Source organism: Canis lupus, chromosome X (assembly GCF_048164855.1).
Source record: "Canis lupus baileyi chromosome X, mCanLup2.hap1, whole genome shotgun sequence".
Classification (NCBI taxonomy): Eukaryota; Metazoa; Chordata; class Mammalia; order Carnivora; family Canidae; genus Canis; species Canis lupus.
In genome coordinates, this window is record NC_132876.1 from 129,568 (window position 1) to 150,359 (window position 20,792).

At 38.2% G+C, this 20,792-nt stretch overlaps 1 protein-coding gene across 3 annotated transcripts in view; it reads right to left on the reverse strand.

Moving 5' to 3' along the window:
• The window catches only part of VAMP7 (vesicle associated membrane protein 7), a 64,482-nt gene that overhangs the window by 41,925 nt on the left and 1,765 nt on the right, over positions 1–20,792 (reverse strand). For 2 of the 3 annotated variants that reach the window (XM_072817539.1, XM_072817538.1), the window contains 4 exons: positions 11,355–11,509; positions 5,701–5,758; positions 3,581–3,718; positions 1,040–1,130 (listed from right to left, as the gene is read on the reverse strand). In XM_072817539.1, the coding sequence (XP_072673640.1) occupies positions 1,040–1,130; positions 3,581–3,718; positions 5,701–5,758; positions 11,355–11,500 (433 nt within the window). In that variant the 5' untranslated portion in view covers positions 11,501–11,509. The remainder of the gene's footprint in view (positions 1–1,039; positions 1,131–3,580; positions 3,719–5,700; positions 5,759–11,354; positions 11,510–20,792) is intronic. The other variant, XM_072817537.1, reaches the window with a different exon arrangement.

Here is a 20,792-nt window from a genome sequence, read left to right on the forward strand (position 1 = left end):
AGGACTCAAACTCAGGCACATATGACTCCAAATCTTGGTCACTATATTATATTGCCTCAACAAAAGTGAATACGAATTATTATTATAATATATAGAGAGATAGATAAAAAAAATTTTAAAAATCGAAATGAATCTGAGACGTAGAGCATTTCTTTTCTAAAATGTCTTTATAGCTTGTACCTGTTCTAGTAATAAATGTACAAGTGATTCAAACAGTAATTCCGAGATTATAAGTTCATTGGCATCTATGAAATTTGACAATGTCTCAAAAATCTTATAAAATGACAATATAATCATTTTCACTTTTTTAATACAAGTTATTATCTGAGTTATTTCCCTTAAAAAACTTAAATATGCATTCAAATCCTCTGGAAGGCTTGTGTAAACAGATTGCTGGGACCCATACAGAGTTTCAGATTCAATAGGTGGGTCCTAGAAACTTGCATTTCTAACAGGTTCCTAAGAGATGCTGATGCTGCTGGCCCAGGGACTACATATTGAGAAGGAGTGCTTTTAAAAAATTAGCATCATCCTAAATCTAAACTCAACTGCATAAAACATAAACTTGATGCATTTCTCTGGGTTATTTTAATGTGCTAAATAGCTTGACAAAATATTCATAGGCTGACAGAATTTATATCATAGTTCATTCTTTGAAGAGTACAACGGTTTTTTGGACCAATTCTTTCAGTCAAAAGCTACAGACTTTCTGAGGCGGTCAAAAAGTTATACTTTAAGTATCTACTGATAATATCAGCTATCTGGGTATTTTTAATTGCTGAAATGTTGTAAGAGTCTCAGAAATTAGTCTTGCTAAGCCAACGAACAAATTAGAATGGAGAAGAGTCATAAGTACTAAGAAAACACAATTCATACTGGAGACGATATCATAGGTAATTTCATATTTCAGCTAATAACTAGTTTCCAAAACTAAGAATAAGGAAGTACTATTTCAGCCTTTCAAGAATAACTGGACCCCAATCAAGTAATCTATTATCATTTTCGCCCATATTCATGCAGACTATACCATGAAACATACCTATGTTTCTGACCATGATTCCTTTCAGTTCATCCACTTGGGCTTGAGTCTCCACCACTTTGTCTATGCCCTTATTCTCAGAGTGATGCTTCTAAAAGAAAAGAAGATTTAACTTACTCAGACATTATTTACAATAGTTAAACGAAAAGGAATGACATTGAGGAATGCTATTAAATTATGCCTGTAATGATACAAAAGATACATGCAATTTCATTAAAAATTGTTATCAGGCAGCATTAAAAAATGTTACTATGTAAGTCTTATAGTATAAAATATCATTTTTTAAAATGAAATAAAGGTAAATGTATTATAATCGACCTGTTTTATCTATCCATCCATCCATATATATATCTGAGACTCTTGGGGCAGAAGTATGGGCTCATATCATCTGTGCTCAGACAAGAGGGAAAAAAAGAAGACCATAATTGGGGCAGGGAGAATAGGACAGGGAAAAGTACTCTAAATTTTCCCCACTGCTTGGGTATGATGAGGAGGGGCTGGCCCACCCTCTGAGCATCTACTCTTCTACCTATTGGGATCAGAGTATGCATCCTATTTTCACTGGCTTCTTACAGGATCTAGAAATGTAAGACATTGATAATAGTATATATTTTTAAATTATTATCCATAGCTATCCACAAGTCCTTTAATATACAATATTCCAGTCACTTCACTGTGCTAAATGCTTCAAAGAGAGAACATTGTTTAATCTACCCAAAAACTCCATAATTGAGATGCTCTTATTACCATTTCCATCTCCATCTTATTATTATCTCACAGCTGTTATGTTATAGATGACAATCCGGGCACACATTTGTTCAGAGGGTCACAGACACGGAGCTATGGACAAACTGGCTAAGTTGAAAGTACTGCTGCCAGCTTACCCTATTTACCTTTGACTATACATTGGTAGATTTTTGGTTGCTGATGTTTTTATGGTTTCACATATATGAATGTTTTCTAGTGCAAAGTATAAAACAAAGCAATTGACCAAGATTTATAACCATTTAAAAGAATTTCACCCCCAGAAGAATACATATTTAAAAGTGTAACACTCAAAAAAATGCTAAAAAGAATACTTAAAGGAGAAGTAAAAAGAAACGGATTCAATTACAAGAATTCTTTTTTTTTCCTCATTCACAACACAATCATAGAACATATGTCTTTGCACTCAAATAGTTTCATGGCTAAAAGGGAAGCATTTTTAAAGGTCTCAACATCATTAGTCATCAGGGAAATGCAAATTAATACCACAATGAGATATCACTACACACCCACTAGGATGACTAAAATTAAAAAGACCATAACAAGCGTTGGCAAGAATGTAGGAACAGAAGAACTGCTGGCGGGAATGTAAATGGTACAACCACTTTGGAAAAAAGTTTGATGATTTATTACAAATTGTGGTGTATGCATACACTATTCAGCAAAAAAGAAGAGAACTACTGATTTATGCAACCTGAATGAGTACCAAGACACTTACATTGAACATGCAGGACACAAGAAAAGTATGTAATATATAATTCCATTTATAGGAAATTCTAGAAAAGACAAAACTACTTCATAGTGACAGAGAATAGAGCAGAGGTTGCTGGGGCAGAGTGCTGGGGAGGGGACTGACGGCAAAGGAACATTAGGAATTTTTAGGGTCATGGAGATGTATTTTGAAAAGGGCAGTATTTCACAACTGTATACTTACACAAAGGTTCACTGAGCTGACCATTAGGTATTCATATAGATGAACAGACTCAAATGACTGCATTAAGCTGTTCAAAAATTACAGTTGCCTTGGGAAGCCTGGGTGGCTCAGTCATTAAGCACTGGACTCTTGACTTCAGGCTCAGGTCATGATCTCAGGGTCATAAGACAGGCCCACATTGGGCTCCCTACAGTGTGGAGCCTGCTTGAGACTCTCTCTGTGCCCTACCCCTATTCCTCCTTGCCACTGTCCCTGCCTGTGCACACATGCACTGTCTCACACACACAAAAAAATTACATTGCCACATAGGAGGGTAGAAGTTTAATGTACAAGGTAAGAGGTCATTTGGCATATTGAGTGGATTCATGCATTAGACAGGTAGCTCAAGTAGATATCTTTTGTTTTCTGATAAGTTAATTTCCTTCTTTTTAAGATTTTTATTTTTTCATTTGACACAGAGAGAGCACAAGCAGACAGAGTGGCAGGCAGAGGGAGAGGGAGAAGCAGGCTCCCTGCTCAGCAGGAAGTCCGACATGGGGTGTGATCCCAGGACCCTGAGATCATGAACTGAGCTGAAGGCAGATGCTTAACCCATTGAGCCACCCAGGCACCCCTCAAGTACATGATCTTTAACATCCTTCCCCATTCCTAGATACTTTGAACCTATAATAGACAGTATCACTGATTATTTAAAATTTTTCTACCTGGGAAGTTTTATTATGTTGACATTAATAGCACAATCAGAAAAATATATTTGCAGGTCAGGGTCCCCTATATTCAAAGTACTTCAAGGTAATAAAGAAGATATGAATCAAAATACTACATCCTGAAAAAGATCTTACCAACTGTGCAGCCAAGACACTTGAGAACTCGCTGTTCATGGCATATGGGAGTGCTGTCTGTGCTCTTGAACCATATGTAGTCTGGAACCTCTTCTTAATCTCATTCAGAAAATTAAATGCTCGGGAACGTTCAAAATCCTGAAAAGAGACCAACACAGAGTTCACATCAGAAAGTAAACAAAGATGATATGGATGATTAACAACAACCATAAGAACAGATAACATTAACTGAGCGATGATTCCAAGAGAGGGAACTAACACTGACCTAATTTCACAATTAGGAAACAAAGGCTCTTAAAAGGTAACTTGGCAAAGGCCAAACAAGTACTAAAGAAAGAACCAAGAGTCCTATCCAAATATATTTGACTACTGCTAACTAAAGATAACAGTATCTAGGTTAGTTTCCTCAGAGTAAGAATTGGGTTTCATTTCCTCCATATCTTTCACAGGATCTATTAGAAGGCCCAGCACAAGAAGAGGCTTAATAAATCCATAATAATAATAATACAGTCTTTCACACACAAAGATAACATTACTGATATAAACTTTGAGTTGAGTTTTTTTAAATTGTGATGGCATACTTGAAAAGATCAAATGATGTACTCTTATCTGATCCCAGCCAGTCAAAAAGTTTGTGTGTGTGTATTCACACACAATTATAACTCAATAAATAGAAAACTCAACTCTGATTAACTCAAATTAGTGATATTTCTTATCTATTCCAAGTCTTTTCACATCAGTCATTTCAGATATAGCTGGATATTTAAAATAATTTTAGAAAATACTATGAAACCAGAGAATAAAGATCATTTTAAATTGATCATAGAAAATACTGTGAAACCAGGGAATAAAAAGCAGGGATGATCACTATGGTTGACACTCATCTCCATTTCAGCCAAGATGATTAGTCTAAGCTAAAGGTTCTTACACTGGGCTCAGTGATCCAAATTCAAGGGGTTCATGCACTTGGATAGAAAATAAATCACATTAAGTCTTAAATTTCAAATCTGAGTGTAGGTAACAAACCAGAATAGTACCAAACAGTACCCATGACACTGTCACCAATAGAAATCTTTTTTTCACATACCATCAGTTACAGACAGATCAAAATATCATTAAATCATTATTGACATATGACTAGATCTTGTTACTTAATGAATTCATAAAAAGGCGTATGTATTACTACATCAATTTTAAACTACTCAGAATACTGTATTTCAATATAATTTATTTTGTTTATAATCATGTATTTCATACATTTTAAAACATCCTGGGAGGGGCCCATGAGTGTAAAAGGGGTCTGTGACACAATAAAGGTTAGAAACCCTGACCTATGGCAATCATACCAATTCCATGCCTCTTGTCACTGACAGATTTCAAAATAAGTATATAACCCAGTCCTAGCCAATAAGACATGAAAAGAAGTTCACTTTGAAAGAGGAGAGAGGAGGGTGTGCTTCTGAGAACTTCCCTCATTCTTAAAGTAAGAGATTTGAAAAGACATAGTCCTCTTCTCTGGACACAGATAAATAAGCATGTGGCTCCATGCAACCATAGGGTAATGTATCTAGGAAGAAGCTGACACTAAGGATAGCAGAGGAGAGAAATGACCTTGATGGCGTTGTTAAGTTACTGAGCATTTTGGTCTAGAACCTACAAAATACTCAAAAAACAACCAATGTAAACTACAGGTTGACAAAGCTGACCATAATGTGTTGTGATTTTGTTTTCCAACGGTCTGTATACATTAAAAAATTCACTACTGATTGAATAAAATAACCTATTTATTTTAATATTTCAGATAAATAGTTTTTAGAGGATTTGATATCAAAGGGTCATGATTATGAAGACCGGTTCTTACTACACAATAGGATAAATGTAAAAGTTGCAAGAGGTTAGTTAAGCTAAAACTCTACCAAAATGAACTGATTTCCATATACCCAGACATCAAGTCTTGTCATTTGCTGCTCCATATGATAAACGCAAAGTATCAAAAACATTTCCAGCTATGGACAGTTATAATCACATCACCTTTATCTACCAAAGATATAGTATAATTAAGAACTGACTCTATTAACAGTACACACAGTTAAATAGCAACATGTCTTCAAGTTACTTACATCATCAGTGATACAAAGATATACAATCCTGTCTTGGCAGATGTAATGAAACAAATAACTGTAGGATAAAAGATATAAAACTTACTGTGGTTATGAGCAATATCTCTTTCACTTCCATCTTCTATGTATAAGCAAACTTAATACTGCCAATGTGACGGTTTCATTTACAGATACTATATTTCTCCCTCTGCCCCTCCCCTATACACTTGTTACCCTCAAGTCCAACTGGTAAGAATAAATTAAGACATTAAAAGAAAGTCTCTACCCTAACTGTGTAGCACAATGGTATGCACATTACCCATTAAAATGGTAGCTGCAAAAGTGTAATTGGAATCTTAGGGCCTGAACAAGAGATGACATTTTAGGAGGGACACATAATTAAGATTAACCTCCAATGGGCTATAGGTCTTCCTTGCCTTGTTTTCAGATCTCAAAGCAATCACGTTTCCCACCAGATACCCAACATTAACATTTGTTTGGCATCTATTTTGAACCAGTTACCGGGCTAGGTGCTGAGGATACAAATAAGCAAAACCATCAGGCCCTGCCTTAACAAAGATCACAGGGCAGGGAATTATAGAGCAGCAGGGTAAAACAGGATGAGGAATAAAAGGCAGCACACGGTGCTCTGGAAACATAAAGGAGACACCTAACAGAGTTTAGCAGAGAGGGTAATGGGAAAGACATCCTGGAGCAAGTGATGTCTGAGTCAAGGCCTGAAGAACAAGATGGCAAGGTAAAGAGCAGACACAGAGCGTTCCAGAGTGAAAAATCAACAAGCATAAAGGCCTGGAAATTATAAAAAGCACATAATGGGTTTAGTAAAGTCAAATGAGTTCACATGACTAGAGTGTGAAATAGAAGGAAAAAACAAATTGCCTGCACAAATGAGGCTGGAGAAGCAAGCAAATAGCAGGTTAGGTTATATAAGATGTCAAAACCTCATTAAGCACTATCCTAAGAATAATGAACAAGCATCAAAGGATTTTAGCCTGAAGAGAGTGTGATAAGATTCATCTTGAAAAAGGATGTTTTGGCTAGAGCATGGAAAATTGACTGAAATGAGGACCAGACAGGAGACAACTGCAGTAGAGCAAGTAAGCAAATGAAGAGGGAAATAAATTCAAGTGCTATGGGCAATGAAAAAGAAAAGGCGAAACAAATTTAACAGAACCTGATAACTGGCTACTGGAAATAAAGCAGAGGGATAACTCAATTTTGCCTCCCAGATTTCCACCTTGGGCAAGTGCATAGATAGGAGTACCTGCTGAATTATACTTTTAATGTTCACATAAAGGCTTGATATGAATTACAAGGAGGTATGGGAATTCAGGCAAAAGGTCTTCCTCCACTACTGTAAAACCGTTCACATCAATCCCACCAATGACTTCCACATCGCCGTATCAGAGAGTGGCCCTCTCTGAAACATGATTCTGTTGACCACTTCCTTCTGGAAAGTGTTTTCTCTCCACTACATTTCCCAACACCAGACTTGCCGGGTTAATGTGGTAGTCTCTTTCTCACCCTATTGATATCCTCTGGCATCCTCAGCTCTCCGTTCTTCTCACACACGCTCCCTGGATGGTGGCATCCACTGTCCTGTTTTATTGTTGTTTTCAGCTACCACAATTATGCTGATGATTCCCAAATCCAGATCTGACTTACTTCCTGAGCTCCAGGCCGACATATACTACTGTCTACTAGACACATGCAATTGGACAGACCATAGAGCACTTAAACACAGCATCCAAAATGGAAGTAATACTAGAGAGTAACTTGATGCCAAGACCACAAAACTTGCAAGGTATGGTCCCTGCCACCAAGGAGCCTACAGTCAGGGGACAGAGGCAAAAAGTAAAGATTGCAATTATAATCCAGTGTGTTACTACAAAATGAATAAACAAAGGATGCTATGGAGACAAGCCATAAGGGGGCACCTGGTCTGGTCTTGGAATTCAGGGTTTCTAAAAAAGGAAATATCTAGGCTCAGAAAAGCAAAGTCATTTTTTTTTCAAAGTAAGATTAACATATTCCAGGAAAAGGTACTAGCTACTGCAAAGAACAGGAAGAAAGAACCCAGTATTGAAATGCAAATAGCTAAGCAAGGCTGGGGAACAAAACTGAAGCCCAAAGCAGTGAGATATGAGGCCAGAAAAAGAAGTAGGGACATACACTGAAGTCTTCCAAATCATGTTAAGAAACTTTAAGTGCACAGAATACCTGAAGGAAAGGGATGTGATCAAAACCGCCCTTTTAGAAGGATTAAATAATGGTGAAGAGAGTACCTCATCTGGGACCTGTAAAATGAGCAAAAATTTATCAGGGGGCTGGGAGGGGAGAGACAGTCCAAAAGCATGAAAAAAAGATACAACAAAGCTTGAAATGACACAGCTAGGTCAAGGAATGGCAAGGACTCCTACAGAGATAAGGGTAGAAAGGTCAGGAAGGGACAAAATTATGAAGGTTAAGTTTGGGCTTTACTCTAAAAACAGTGGATTTTTTTAAAGCAAGAAAGTTGTAGTCACATGATGTGAAATACAGATTTAAGGAGGGTGCAACTAGAAGCTGAAAAACCAGTTGGAAGGAGGCTATTAAAAATGAAAAAATGATAAAGCCCTAAACTAAACACTGACAAGTGGGATTAGAGGAAAGGGAAGGCACTGTAAATCTCTTGTAGGAGAATGGCTAGGATTCGGTGAGGAAGTCAAACATGATCCTTAAGTGTCAGGCTTGACCAACTCAATGGCTGGTGAAATACCAGAAGGCAGATTCGATTTCGGGGGGTAATTGGCTGTCTTACAGTAAAATGGACTTTTTTCTTTCAGTGTACAATAGTAAGAGATATTTTTAATCAAGATGATGGAATATGATTATAGGAAAGAAACCAAGGCAGAAGGCTAAGAGAAAAAACTGGGTGATGGAGCCTCACTGGAGAGGACATCGGGCAGGATGGGATCAGTATGCAGGTGGAGAGGCAGAGCAGAGGGATCATGTTGCCTTCTTTACCATAACCACATTTTGACAGGATTACATACTCTGACATCCCTTGTAGCTAGATATGGCTACGTAACTAATTTCTGCCTAATAAAATGTGAGTGGAGGGTATGTCCCCACTTCCAGTCTTGCCTCTAAAAGGACTGAATGTGCTTTCCCTGGGCATCTTCCTGGAAACTGACCTGGAACACAGGGACCATAAGCCTAGTAAGTATTTTTTTTTTGGTAAGTTTTTTTAAACACTATAAAGCCACACTCACAAAAAAAGCTGGGATCATTCCACCCCTCAGACAATGTCTGGACCTCTAAACTCTACCAACAGGCAGCAGACTACAAAACCTGTCCAGTCCCCAAAGATGATACTTTCTCACACCCACTTTGGCTGTGGCCAGATAATAATGGACAAGGAAGAGCCTCCCGGAGAACAAATCCAAGAATCAGGGATAAGAGACAAGGGAATTCCTCTAATAAAGCAGAACCACTGACCACTGCAGGATGAGAACAGGGAGCTCTTGAAATTGCTATGAAGTAGTTACTGGAACACTGCTAGGAAGCAGTGACTTCTGTTTCTCATTCTTCCCTTTTTGAGATGTGAATTTGTAACTTCCATGTTGCTGATGTTCTTCTACCACGCTCTTTTGGGTTGGGCGGGGAGGGGGGGGGCAGGAAGAACATAGGACTTTGCTTCTACTTTATGGTCAGTAGGTCACAGGAGCCACCCCTGGGCCTGATGGAGAAGAGGCGAGTCACCCACGCTCTCTGAGCTGGACAGTTGATCAGATGAGTCTTTGCAGCCATCTCCGGCAGAGAGGATATGTACACCCAGAGAGGAGTACACCCAGATACGTGAGTGGCCCAGAAGAGTAGAACAGAAGATTGTAACTTGTCTCCGATTAATATCCTGTAACTTCTTCCAGAGTAATAGAATTTTAACTGAACGTATAGCTGCACAGCTATAAATGACAAATTCTAGCCTCCCTTCCAGCACGTAAGCTACATAACTATGTGGGGAAAAATAAAATGTAAGCCAAAACTTTTCAACAATATAATGTCAGCCTACTTCTGGGCTTTGCCTTTAAAAGTACTAGGCAAAAACTGTGGAAGGAGCCTCGGTGTCCATCGAAAGATGAATGGATAAAGAAGATGTGGTCTATGTATACAATGGAATATTCCTCAGCCATTAGAAATGACAAATACCCACCATTTGCTTCAACGTGGATGGAACTGGAGGGTATTATGCTGAGTGAAGTAAGTCAATCGGAGAAGGACAAATATTATATGGTCTCATTCATTTGGGGAATATAAATAATAGTGAAAGGGAATAGAAGGGAAGGGAGAAGAAATGGGTAGGAAATATCAGAAAGGGAAACAGAACATGAAGACTCCTAACTCTGGGAAACGAACTAGGGGTGGTGGAAGGGGAGGAGGGCGGGGGGTGGGGGTGAATGGGTGATGGGCACTGAGGGGGGCACTTGACGGGATGAGCACTGGGTGTTATTCTGTATGTTGGCAAATTGAACACCAATAAAAAATAAATTTATTATTAAAAAAATAAAAAATAAAAAAAATAAAAGTACTAGGCAAGCACAGAGAGTTAAGAACTAAAAGGAGCCGCCTTGGCCAGAGCTGAGGACACTATCTGAAAATGACAGAGCCACCCCACCAGCCTGGAAGTACTCATCTCTGGGCTATCTCATTTAAGTAACACTGTACTTTGAGTATCTCTCTTACAGTAGCTTAGACTAGACTAGATCCTAAATTATACAAGGACCTAGCTTTGGAAAGTAATAAGAACCTCCTTCTGAGATAAGAACTAAGGAAATTAGGATGGGTTAAATAACCAAAGTTTTTTTAAGTATTGATGAAGAAGGCTGAGGCACTTTTTATCTGATTTACTAAGATTTCCCATCTATGCCCTCCCTAATCCATTCTCCAACCAGCCAGCAGAGTGATCTTTCTAAAGCAAACCTGACCGCGTCACACCCCAGCTGAAAGTCTTCAGTGCCTTCCCACTACCCACAGGGTAGAGTCAACCTATTCACATGGCCTACGAGGCCCTACGGGACTTCGCTTTTACCTATCGCTCTAGCTTTATTTTCACCATGCTGGGTACCAGTCACGGAATACCACCTGTAGTTTCCTAAACATATGCTATGATTTCATCACTCCATACTTCTCTACCGACCGTTGCCATCCTCCTATCCACTACCTTCCACTATCTACTACAATTATCTATGGATTTGACTGTCTCCTCCATTAAACTATAACCTCTCTGAGGGCAAATACTGTGTAATTTCTTGTTGTATCCCCAGCACCAAGCACAGTGCCTGGCAATAGTCAAATGCTCAGGAAATATTTACTAAAAGAATGAACAAAGGATAATCATGCCTCTCAATCTGTATCACGTAGCAAATACCCTAGAACTCTATAGCAAAGTCATATTTTACAAGTAACATTACCATGTCTTTCTTTAAAATATATCACTTCCATGATAAAATAATTTGAATTCATAATGAACAGAACCAAACCATTTTCTAAGCTGCTAAAGGTTACTGTCCTGTCAGTTTATCTACCAAGAACCTTGTTTTCTAGTTTTCTATTATTCTTATTATAATCAAATCCATTTCTTTCACCCTCTACCCATGCAGAGCAGAACTCACTTGCCATGTGAGTATGTGAGTTTGTTATTTTCAGAAGGTATCTTAGCCAGAATCTGCTCTGTCACCTCCAGGAAGTTTCCTCCACACCAAGCATGTTTGGCAAGGATAGTCGTTCCCCTGGCAACAACTGCAAAAAGAATGGCCATGGCTTCAATCTATCAAAAGGAAAAAAAGACACACAAAACTTAGAATATTTTTACATGATCTTTTAAAAGAAAACTATCACTTACAACATCTACCTGAAAAGTCTTTTCAATATTCATTTTTTAATTGATCTCTATTTGACACATAATGTTACCTTAGTTTCAGGTGTACAACACTGTGATTTGACAAGTCTACAACTTATGCTATGCTTACCACAGGTGTAGCTCCCATCTGTCACCATGCAAAACCATTACAACTCATTGACTATATTCCCTGTGACGTACCTTTCGTTCCTAAGACTTGCTGACTCCGTAATGGAAGCCTGTATCTCCCACTCCCCTTCACTCCTTTTTGCCGATCCCCCTTCCCTGTCAACCATCAGTTTGTTCTCTATATTTATAGGTGTGATTCTGCTTTTCGTTTTTTTTAATGCATTTTTTAGATTCTGCAGATAAGCGAAATCATACGGTATTTGTCTCTTATTTCACTTAGAATAACACCTTCTAAGTCCATCCATGTTGGAAATAGCAAGAACTCATTCTTTTTCATGACTGAGTAATAATATTCCGTTGTGTGTGTATATATACACATATATCTGTGTATGTATGGATATACACACATCTTTAACCATTCATCTATCAATGGACACTTGGGTTGCCTATCTTAGTTATTGTAAATAATGCTGCAATAAACAGAGGGGTACACATATCCTTTCAAATTACTGTTTTTGAATTCTTTGGGTAAATACTCAGGTGGAATGACTGAGTCATATGGCATTTATACCTTTAATTTTTTGAGGAAGCTCCATACTGTTTTCCACAGTCGTTGCACCAATTTACATTCCCATCACCAGTGCACAAGGATCTCTTTTTTTCCACACCCTCACCAATACTTATTTGTCTTCTTGATACTAGCCATTCTGGCAAGTGTGAGATTCCTCATTGTGGTTTTGATTTGCATTTTCCTGATGGTTAGTGACGTTGAGCCTCTTTTTTCATGTGTTTGTTGGTCATCAGTACGTCATTTTTGGAAAAATGTCTACTTGGGTCCTGTGCCCACTTTTCAATTGGATTTTTATCTAGGGGATATTGCTGTTAAGTTCTTTATATATTTTAGATACTAACCACTTATGAACATACTGTTTGTAAATATCTTTTCCCATTCAGTAGGTTGCCTTATAGCTTTGTTGGTGGTTTTCCTCCACTGTGCAAAAGTCTTTATTTTTGATGTAGTACCAATAGTTTATTTTTGCTTGTTTCCCTTGCCTCAGGAGACATATCTAGAAAAATGTTGCTAAGGCTGATGTCAAGGAAATTACTCCCTACTTTTCTTCTAGGAGTTTTATGGTTTCACATTTCACATTTAGATATTTAATCCATTTTGAGTTTGTGTATAGTGTAAGATGGTGGTCCAGTTTTCCCACCATCATTTGTTGAAGAGACCGTCATCTATTCCCTATTGTATATTCTTGCCTCATTTGTTGACTAGTAGTGGATCATATAATTGTGGGTTTATTTCTGGGCTCTCTAATCTGTTCCATTGATCTATGTGTCTGTTTTTGTGCCAGGACCATGTTGTTTTGATCACTATAACTTCGTAATGTATCTTGAAATCTGGGATTGTGATATCTCCAGCTGCGTTCTTATTTCTCAGGACTGCTTTAGCTATTCTGAGTCTTTTGTGGTTCCATATAAATTTTAGGATTATTTGCTCTAGTTTTGTGAAAAATGCTATTAGTATTTTGATAGGTAATGCAGTGAATCTGAAAAATTGAAATGGACATTTCAAAAATACTGATTCTTCTAATCTACGAGCACAGAAGATCTTTCCATTTGTTTGTGTACTTAGAGACAATATTGATCAAGGTGCTATAACATTAATGTAAGACAATAACAGGCTTAACAAAAAGGTCACAGTCTCATACAAGCTTACAACCCTAAACCATGTCGATATGCATACATATATAGAGCCACACCAAATATGTGCATATGTGTGCATACAATGTAATATATATATATAACACACATTGATAATATACATTTTGCATTTATAAATTATACAGCATGATCAGATATCACCATCTGAAAAGCAATTAATTACCATAAATAGTAAAGGGGCATAAAGAGATGGTTCATCCTTTTTTTATTGAAGCATAATTAACATACAGTGTTATATTAGTTTCAGGTGTACAATATAACAATCCAACAATTCTATGCATTACTCAGTGCTCATGCTCATCACCATAAGTGTATCTTAATACCCTTCATCTATTTCACCCATTCCTCCAACCTCCCCTCTGGCAATTACCAGGTAGTTCTCTGTATTTAAGAGTCTGTTTTTTGTTTGTCTCTTTTTCTTTGTTTTGTTTCTTAATTCTACATATGCAGTAATCCCACTCTGAAAATTTATCTTAAGGAAACAGTTCAACAAAAGTTTGACTCTAGATTCAGAAAGATATATATTAACAATATTAATAGCCCATATTTATTAAGTGCTTACTGTGTGCCAGGCACCATTTTAAGCACTTTATATTAACCCACTCAATACTTACATCAATTAAATTATACATTATTATGATACTTATACTAAAACGAGCAAACTGCAATAAATATGACCTAGATTGCCCAAAATTAAAAAGCTAGTAAGGGATAAGAGTTGAGATTCAAACTGAGTCAGTATGGTTCTATACCCACAATCTTATCCCTATAGAATATACTGCCTCTACCATCAAGGCATTATCCATAATAGAAACAAACTGAAAAGAACCCAAACCTTCCACAAGAGGAATGGTTCTCTAAATTATGGCAAGATTCTTTGTAAACATAATATTTCTAAAACAATACAGCATGAGTTAAGTCTATTTTTCTCACTTTAATGAATTGTACTATTTCTCTACATAACAGTCCTATTTCTTTTATCTAGAGAATAAATTTATACAAAGAGATGACCAAGTACCTTCCTATTCTTCTACTAAATCTTCAGCTTAATGTTATTTGTTAACATGTTCAGTTTCATCCAATAGACAAGTGGTTCTTCTTTTTTAATTTATTTATTCATGAGAGACCCAGAGAGAGAGAGAGAGAGGCAGAGACACAGGCAGAGAGAGAAGCAGGCTCCATGCAGGGAGCCCGATGTGGGACTCCATCCTGGGTCTCCAGGATCAGGCCCTGGGCTGAAGGTGGCGGTAAACCACTGAGCCACCAGGCTGCCCTAGACCAGTGGTTCTTAAACTGTAGGTCAACAAGTTATCTTGGGTGGAAGAGCAATAGTCACTGTTAAAAATTCAAATTCTTGGCACCATCACCTAAAATTCCGACTCAGTAGTTTTGAAGTAAGACTCTAGAATACATATTTAAGGTAAGCCTATCTAGATGCAGGTGATTCACACAACCATATTTTATGAAACACAGCAAGACCATAAAGTGCTTAAAGTCAGGGAATCCAGATTCCTTCTTGGAATCCCAGCACTGAAAGACAGCACATAGAGAAGAAGCGTTCATCTATCTCTTGAGCTGAACACCTCTCAGGGTCTCTTCTTCATTCTCTAAATGAGGGTGTTCCCCAGGTTGTGTCATTTTTCTGGATTTCTCTTTATACGTATGCAGCAAGTTACAATTTCCAAATCACTTTCTCATTCATTATATCCCTTGATCCTAAAAGCCTCAATTGACCCTATAACACACTCCAAGTACTGTGCCATTTCTTAAAATCATAATCCAGGGCAGCCTGGGTGGCTCAGCGGTTTAGTGCCTGCCTTCAGCCCAGGGTGTGATCCCGGAGACCCAGGATTGAGTCCCACGTCAGGCTCCCTGCATGGAGCCTACTTCTCTGCCTGTGTCTCTGCCTCTCTCTCTCTCTTTCTCTCTCTCTCTCTCTCTCTCTCTCTCTCTGGTCTCTCATGAATAAATAAAATATTTTTAAAAAAAGAAGGGAGTCACTGGCTAGTCAAAGGGATATGCAGCAAAGTGAAACAGTAATACAAAGAGAACAGAGATAAGAAATCATATTGTCCCTGAGACAGATGAAAAAGTAGCAGCTTTAGTCCCTTAGTAGCTTCAAGAAGAAAACTGAAGTTGGCAACAATACAAAAAAAATAAATATCTAGTGTCTTAGTGGACCATATGCTCATTAAGAACTGACATCAGGTAATTGCTTAAAATGCTTACATAATCTTAAATTACATTAAGAAACAGGGTGTCTTGATCTTTTTAAGTACTATTACCATTATACTCTGTGCTGGTTAGAACACATGTGGAATACGGAGTTCAACTCCAGGTATAGTATTTCAAGACTGGATGGAAGGGTGACATTATGGGTAAGAGACCTGGACATTCTATCCCTTGAAGAATGGCTAGAGAAACTAGAAATATTTAACATTAAAAATAGAAGACGTGGAGGGAGCGTGACAGCAGCCTTAAAGTTTACATGAAGTACAGTCACTGAGAACAGGGAGTGCATTATTAGAAATATAATTAGGAAAAATAAAATAAAAAATAAATAAAAAAAAAATATAATTAGGAACAATGGATATAAGTTACAGGGAAGTAGTATTTTGTTCAATAAAATCAGTCCCCAATTAAAAAATCTCTGTTAAATATCAGGTACATAGTTTACTTTCTTCTCAGATATTGATAATAGGAATTTCTTACTCTCTTCTAGACTGTGAAAAACATCACCTATCACCAAATGTCATCTGCCCTCATTGTAACTCTCTTTTCTTTAAAGATTTATTTATTTATTTATTCATGATAGAGAGAGAGAGAGAGAGAGAGAGAGAGAGAGGCAGAGACGCAGAAGGAGGGAGAAGCAGGCTCCACACCAGGAGCCCGACGCGGGGCTCGATCCTGGGATTCCAGGATCGCACCCTGGGCCAAAGGCAGGCGCCAAACCGCTGAGCCACCCAGGGATCCCCTCATTGTAACTCTCTTGCAATAGATTCTGTAATGTCTTTTTAAGTTTTTATTTCAATTTCAGTTAACAGTGTAAGATTAGTTTCAGGTGTATACTGTAGTGATTCAACACATGTATACAACACCCAGTGTTCACCACAAGTACACTCCTTAATCCCCATCACCTAAATCTGTAATGTCTTAATGAGTATTGGGATAATAGAAACAACTGTGAAAGAATATTGCATTTAAAGTGAGAAAACACTCTGGAAAACTGCGTGGAGGTTCCTCAAAGAGTTAAAAATAGATCTGCCCTACAACCCAGCAATTGCACTGCTGGGGATTTACCCCAAAGATACAGATGCATACAACGCCAGGACACCTGCACCCCGATGTTTATAGCAGCAATGTCCACAATAGCCAAACTGTGGAAGGAGCCTCAGTGTTCATTGAAAGATAAATGGATAAAGAAGATGTGGTTTATGTATACAATGGAATATTCCTCAGCCATTAGAAACGACAGATACCCACCATTTGCTTCAACGTGGATGGAACTAGAGGGTATTATGCTGAGTGAAATAAGTCAATCGGGGAAGAACAAACATTATATGGTCTCATTCATTTGGGGAATATAAAAAATCGTGAAAGGGAATAGAGGGGAAAGGAGAAAAAATGAGTGGGAAATATCAGAGAGGGAGACAGAACAGGAGAGACTCCTAACTCTGGGAAACGAACTAGGGGTGGTGGAAGGGGAGGTGGGCAGGGGGTGGTGGTGACTGGGTGACAGGCACTGAGGGGGGCACTTGATGGGATGAGCACTGGGTGTTATGCTATATGTTGGCAAATTGAACTCCAATTAAAAAAAAATATATATATATATATATATATATATATATATAAAGTGAGAAAACACGGGAGCCCGGGTGGCTCAGCGGTTTAGCGCCGCCTTCGGCCCAGGGTCTGATCCTGGAGACCCAGGATCGAGTCCTGCGTTTGGCTCCCTGCACGGAGCCTGCTTCTCCTGCTTCTCCCTCTGCCTGTGTCTTTGCCTCTGGAGACCCAGGATCGAGTACTGCGTTTGGCTCCCTGCATGGAGCCTGCTTCGCCTGCTTCTCCCTCTGCCTGTGTCTTTGCCTCTCTCTCTCTCTCTGTGTCTCTCATGAATAAATAAAATTTAAAAAATATATAATTTAAAAAAATAGAGAAAACCCAGCACTGCTAATTACTAGTACTTTGTGAATGTCTAACAAGTTATAAAGTGCTGTATAAATATAATATTCAAGAAAAAAAGAATGGAAAAGATAAGCCAGAGAGAAAACAGAAGGAAATAAAAAACCAATAATGAAATATAAAGGGAAACCCTGTCTCAACACTGTTCCTCCCTGTTCTCTTATTCGTTCCTTGCTTGGTCCCAGAGCCGTTATCCCAGTTCTACTTCCTTCCTGCTAAGAATCCTGTATGAGTTTCCGGTAGCTGCCTTGACACAGTACCAAAAACCACAAAGGCTTAGAACAACAGAAATTTATTGTCTCCTACTTCTGGAGGCTAAAAGCCTGAAATCAAGGTGTTGCCAGGGCCAGGCTCCCTCGGAAGTCTGTAGGGGACAATCCTTTCTTATCTCTTCCTAGCTTCTGGTAGTCTGCTGGAAATCCCTAGCATTCCTTGACTTTCAGCTGCCATCACTTCAAACTGTGCCGCCCTTGTCATATGGCATTCTTCATATGTGTCCATGTCTTCACATTGGAGGCTCTAGGTCTTTTCTCTTATTAGGTCACCTACTCCACTATGACCTCATTTTAACTTCCATCTTAATTACACCTGCAAAGACCCTTATTTCCAGATAAAGTCACATTCACAGGTAGCAGTGGTCAAGATTCAAAATATCTTTTTTGAGGGCATAAAACATCTTACAAATTCATTGTTCCTCCCAAAGCATTCTTACTCTTCCCTCTCTCTATATTCACATCATGCCAACTTGACTCCCTCTTCTCTCCAAAACCTTTATTCCATCTCTTTTTTTACTCTCATTAAAGGCCTGTCCTTAAAGGGATGGGTCGAAGGGCAACCTCCAAGAGTTTGGAGTTAGAATCTTGCCTAGAAGATTCCAAGAAAAGGACATTTTTATTCCCGTTGCTGGGATTCCAAAGGAAAAAAGATATGCTACAGGGGAATCCAACTGAGAATTCTAGATGTATTTTTTTTTACAGAGAAATTATTAAATTGTGGTGAAGGTCTTTAAGTCCATGAAAGGTTAAGATGTTACCAACTGGCATAATAACTGAAATGCCTGAATAGCATTATTATAAAGAAAAAGGCATCAACTTACAAAAATATCTTTTTTTTCCTATATTATTTATTTATGAGACACAAAGAGAGAGGCAGAGACATAGGCAGATGGAGACAATGTGGGACTCGATCCCCGGACCCAGGGATCACACCCTGAACTGAAGGCAGATGCTCAACCACTGAGCCACCCAGGCGTTCCCTCAAAAAAATCTTAAAAAGGAATGTTTGAAATATGCCCATTTGTAAGTAATGGATTGCCTGTATTAAAATCAAAGAACAAATTGCTCAGAGCACCTATGGCATAGTTGCTTAAGTGTCCAACTTGGTTTCGACTCCAGTCTTGAGATCGAGCCCTGTGTCGGGTTCTAAGCTCAGTGCAGAGTCTGTTTAAAACTCTCCCTCTGCCTTTCCTCACCCCACCCCCACCACATTCTCTCTGTCTCAAATAAATTTAAAAAATCTTTTAAAAAATTCCTCCCCAATCCCCATGTCCCTCACTAGAAAAAAAATACATCATAATAAAAAAATAAAAAAACAAACTGCAAATAAAATAGCACAGCAACAATGCAAACACTACTCTTCAGTGGAGGCATCTTTAAGTAGACAGTGAGATGGTTTTAGGGAACTGAGTAAAGAAAAAGGCCAAGTCAGTTTTTCTCACATTCGAGTCTCTGTGTTGAGGACTCTTTTTTTTTTTTTGAATTCTGTATTTTTATTTTAATAACATTAAAAAATGTATGTAAATATCCTGGATCTACACATGTATCTTATAAATGAGTGATAGCACACAATCCCATGCTGCAATTTGCATCATGAAGACCTAAGAGCCAAGAAATTCTCTAAGATGACAGTGCTGGGAAGCCTGGGTGGCTCAGAGGTTTAGGGTCGCCTTCAGCCCAGGGCGTGATCCTGAAGACCCGGGATCGAGTCTCACGTCAGGCTCCCTGCATGCGATTATTATTAATATAAAAATACAAAATTTATCTTTCGCCATAACAATTTACAATCGAAAGATATCTGCATAATAAAACCTTTTATTTGAAGAATTAAGACTTGACATTCTGAAAATGACATAGTGAGAAAGTAACAATTAAAAAAAAAAAAGAAAGTAACAATTATCTCAGGCTAAGGAAAAAATAATACTTGAAGTTCTGACTGTACCAAGTGGAAACCAAATGATACTATAATGTGCTGTATGAACACAGATTGTGCAACTGTTCAAACAAAAAAAAGGTGGAAAAATGGACTTCTCATGTAGCACATGGTATAATAGTGAATGCAAAATTCAAATGAATGCATTCCATATCATTATTTATATTATTGCAAAGGAATGTATCATGTTAATGCTTGTAACAGCTCATTAGCAGAATGTTTCATAGGAAATACACATGGAAATTAGATTGTTTACAGTCTTATACTGTTAAATTGGCCCATTAAATTAAATAGGAAAGGGGCATGGAAAGTGCTCAGGAAAGAGATGGGAACACATTTTATGGGAGAGCTATGGAACAAGAGAAGGCACAGAAGTGACAACCAAGTAGGGAAGGTAAAGTAGCCTGATGAGATGGAAAGCCCCACATTCGGTGAATGAGAAGGTCACCTTCTCTAAAGGTGAATGACCTTATATAAAGAAGGCCTTGGGGATCCCTGGGTGGCGCAGTGGTTTGGTGCCTGCCTTTGGCCCAGGGCGCAATCCTGGAGACCCGGGATCGAATCCCACGTCGGGCTCCCGGTGCATGGAGCCTGCTTCTCCCTCTGCCTGTGTCTCTGCCTCTCTCTCTCTCTCTCTCTGTGACTATCATAAATAAATAAAAAAAAAAATTTAAAAAAAAAGAATAAATTTTCAAAAAAAAAAAAAAGAAGGCCTTGTGTAAATGAAATAATTAATGGATTGGATCAAATTATTTTTCTATTTCAGTTCAACACATATGTTTTGAGGGTTTACAATATGACAGCCAATGTGGTAGACAGGGGAGATATGAAGGCCAGTAAGAAAGGACCTCCATACTCAAGAGAGCCATAGTACAATGGGAAAGACAGACAGAAATAAATGCAATAAAGTGTAACCAGTGAATAATCTAAAACTGTATAATATTATTCAGATTTTTTAAACATCTGT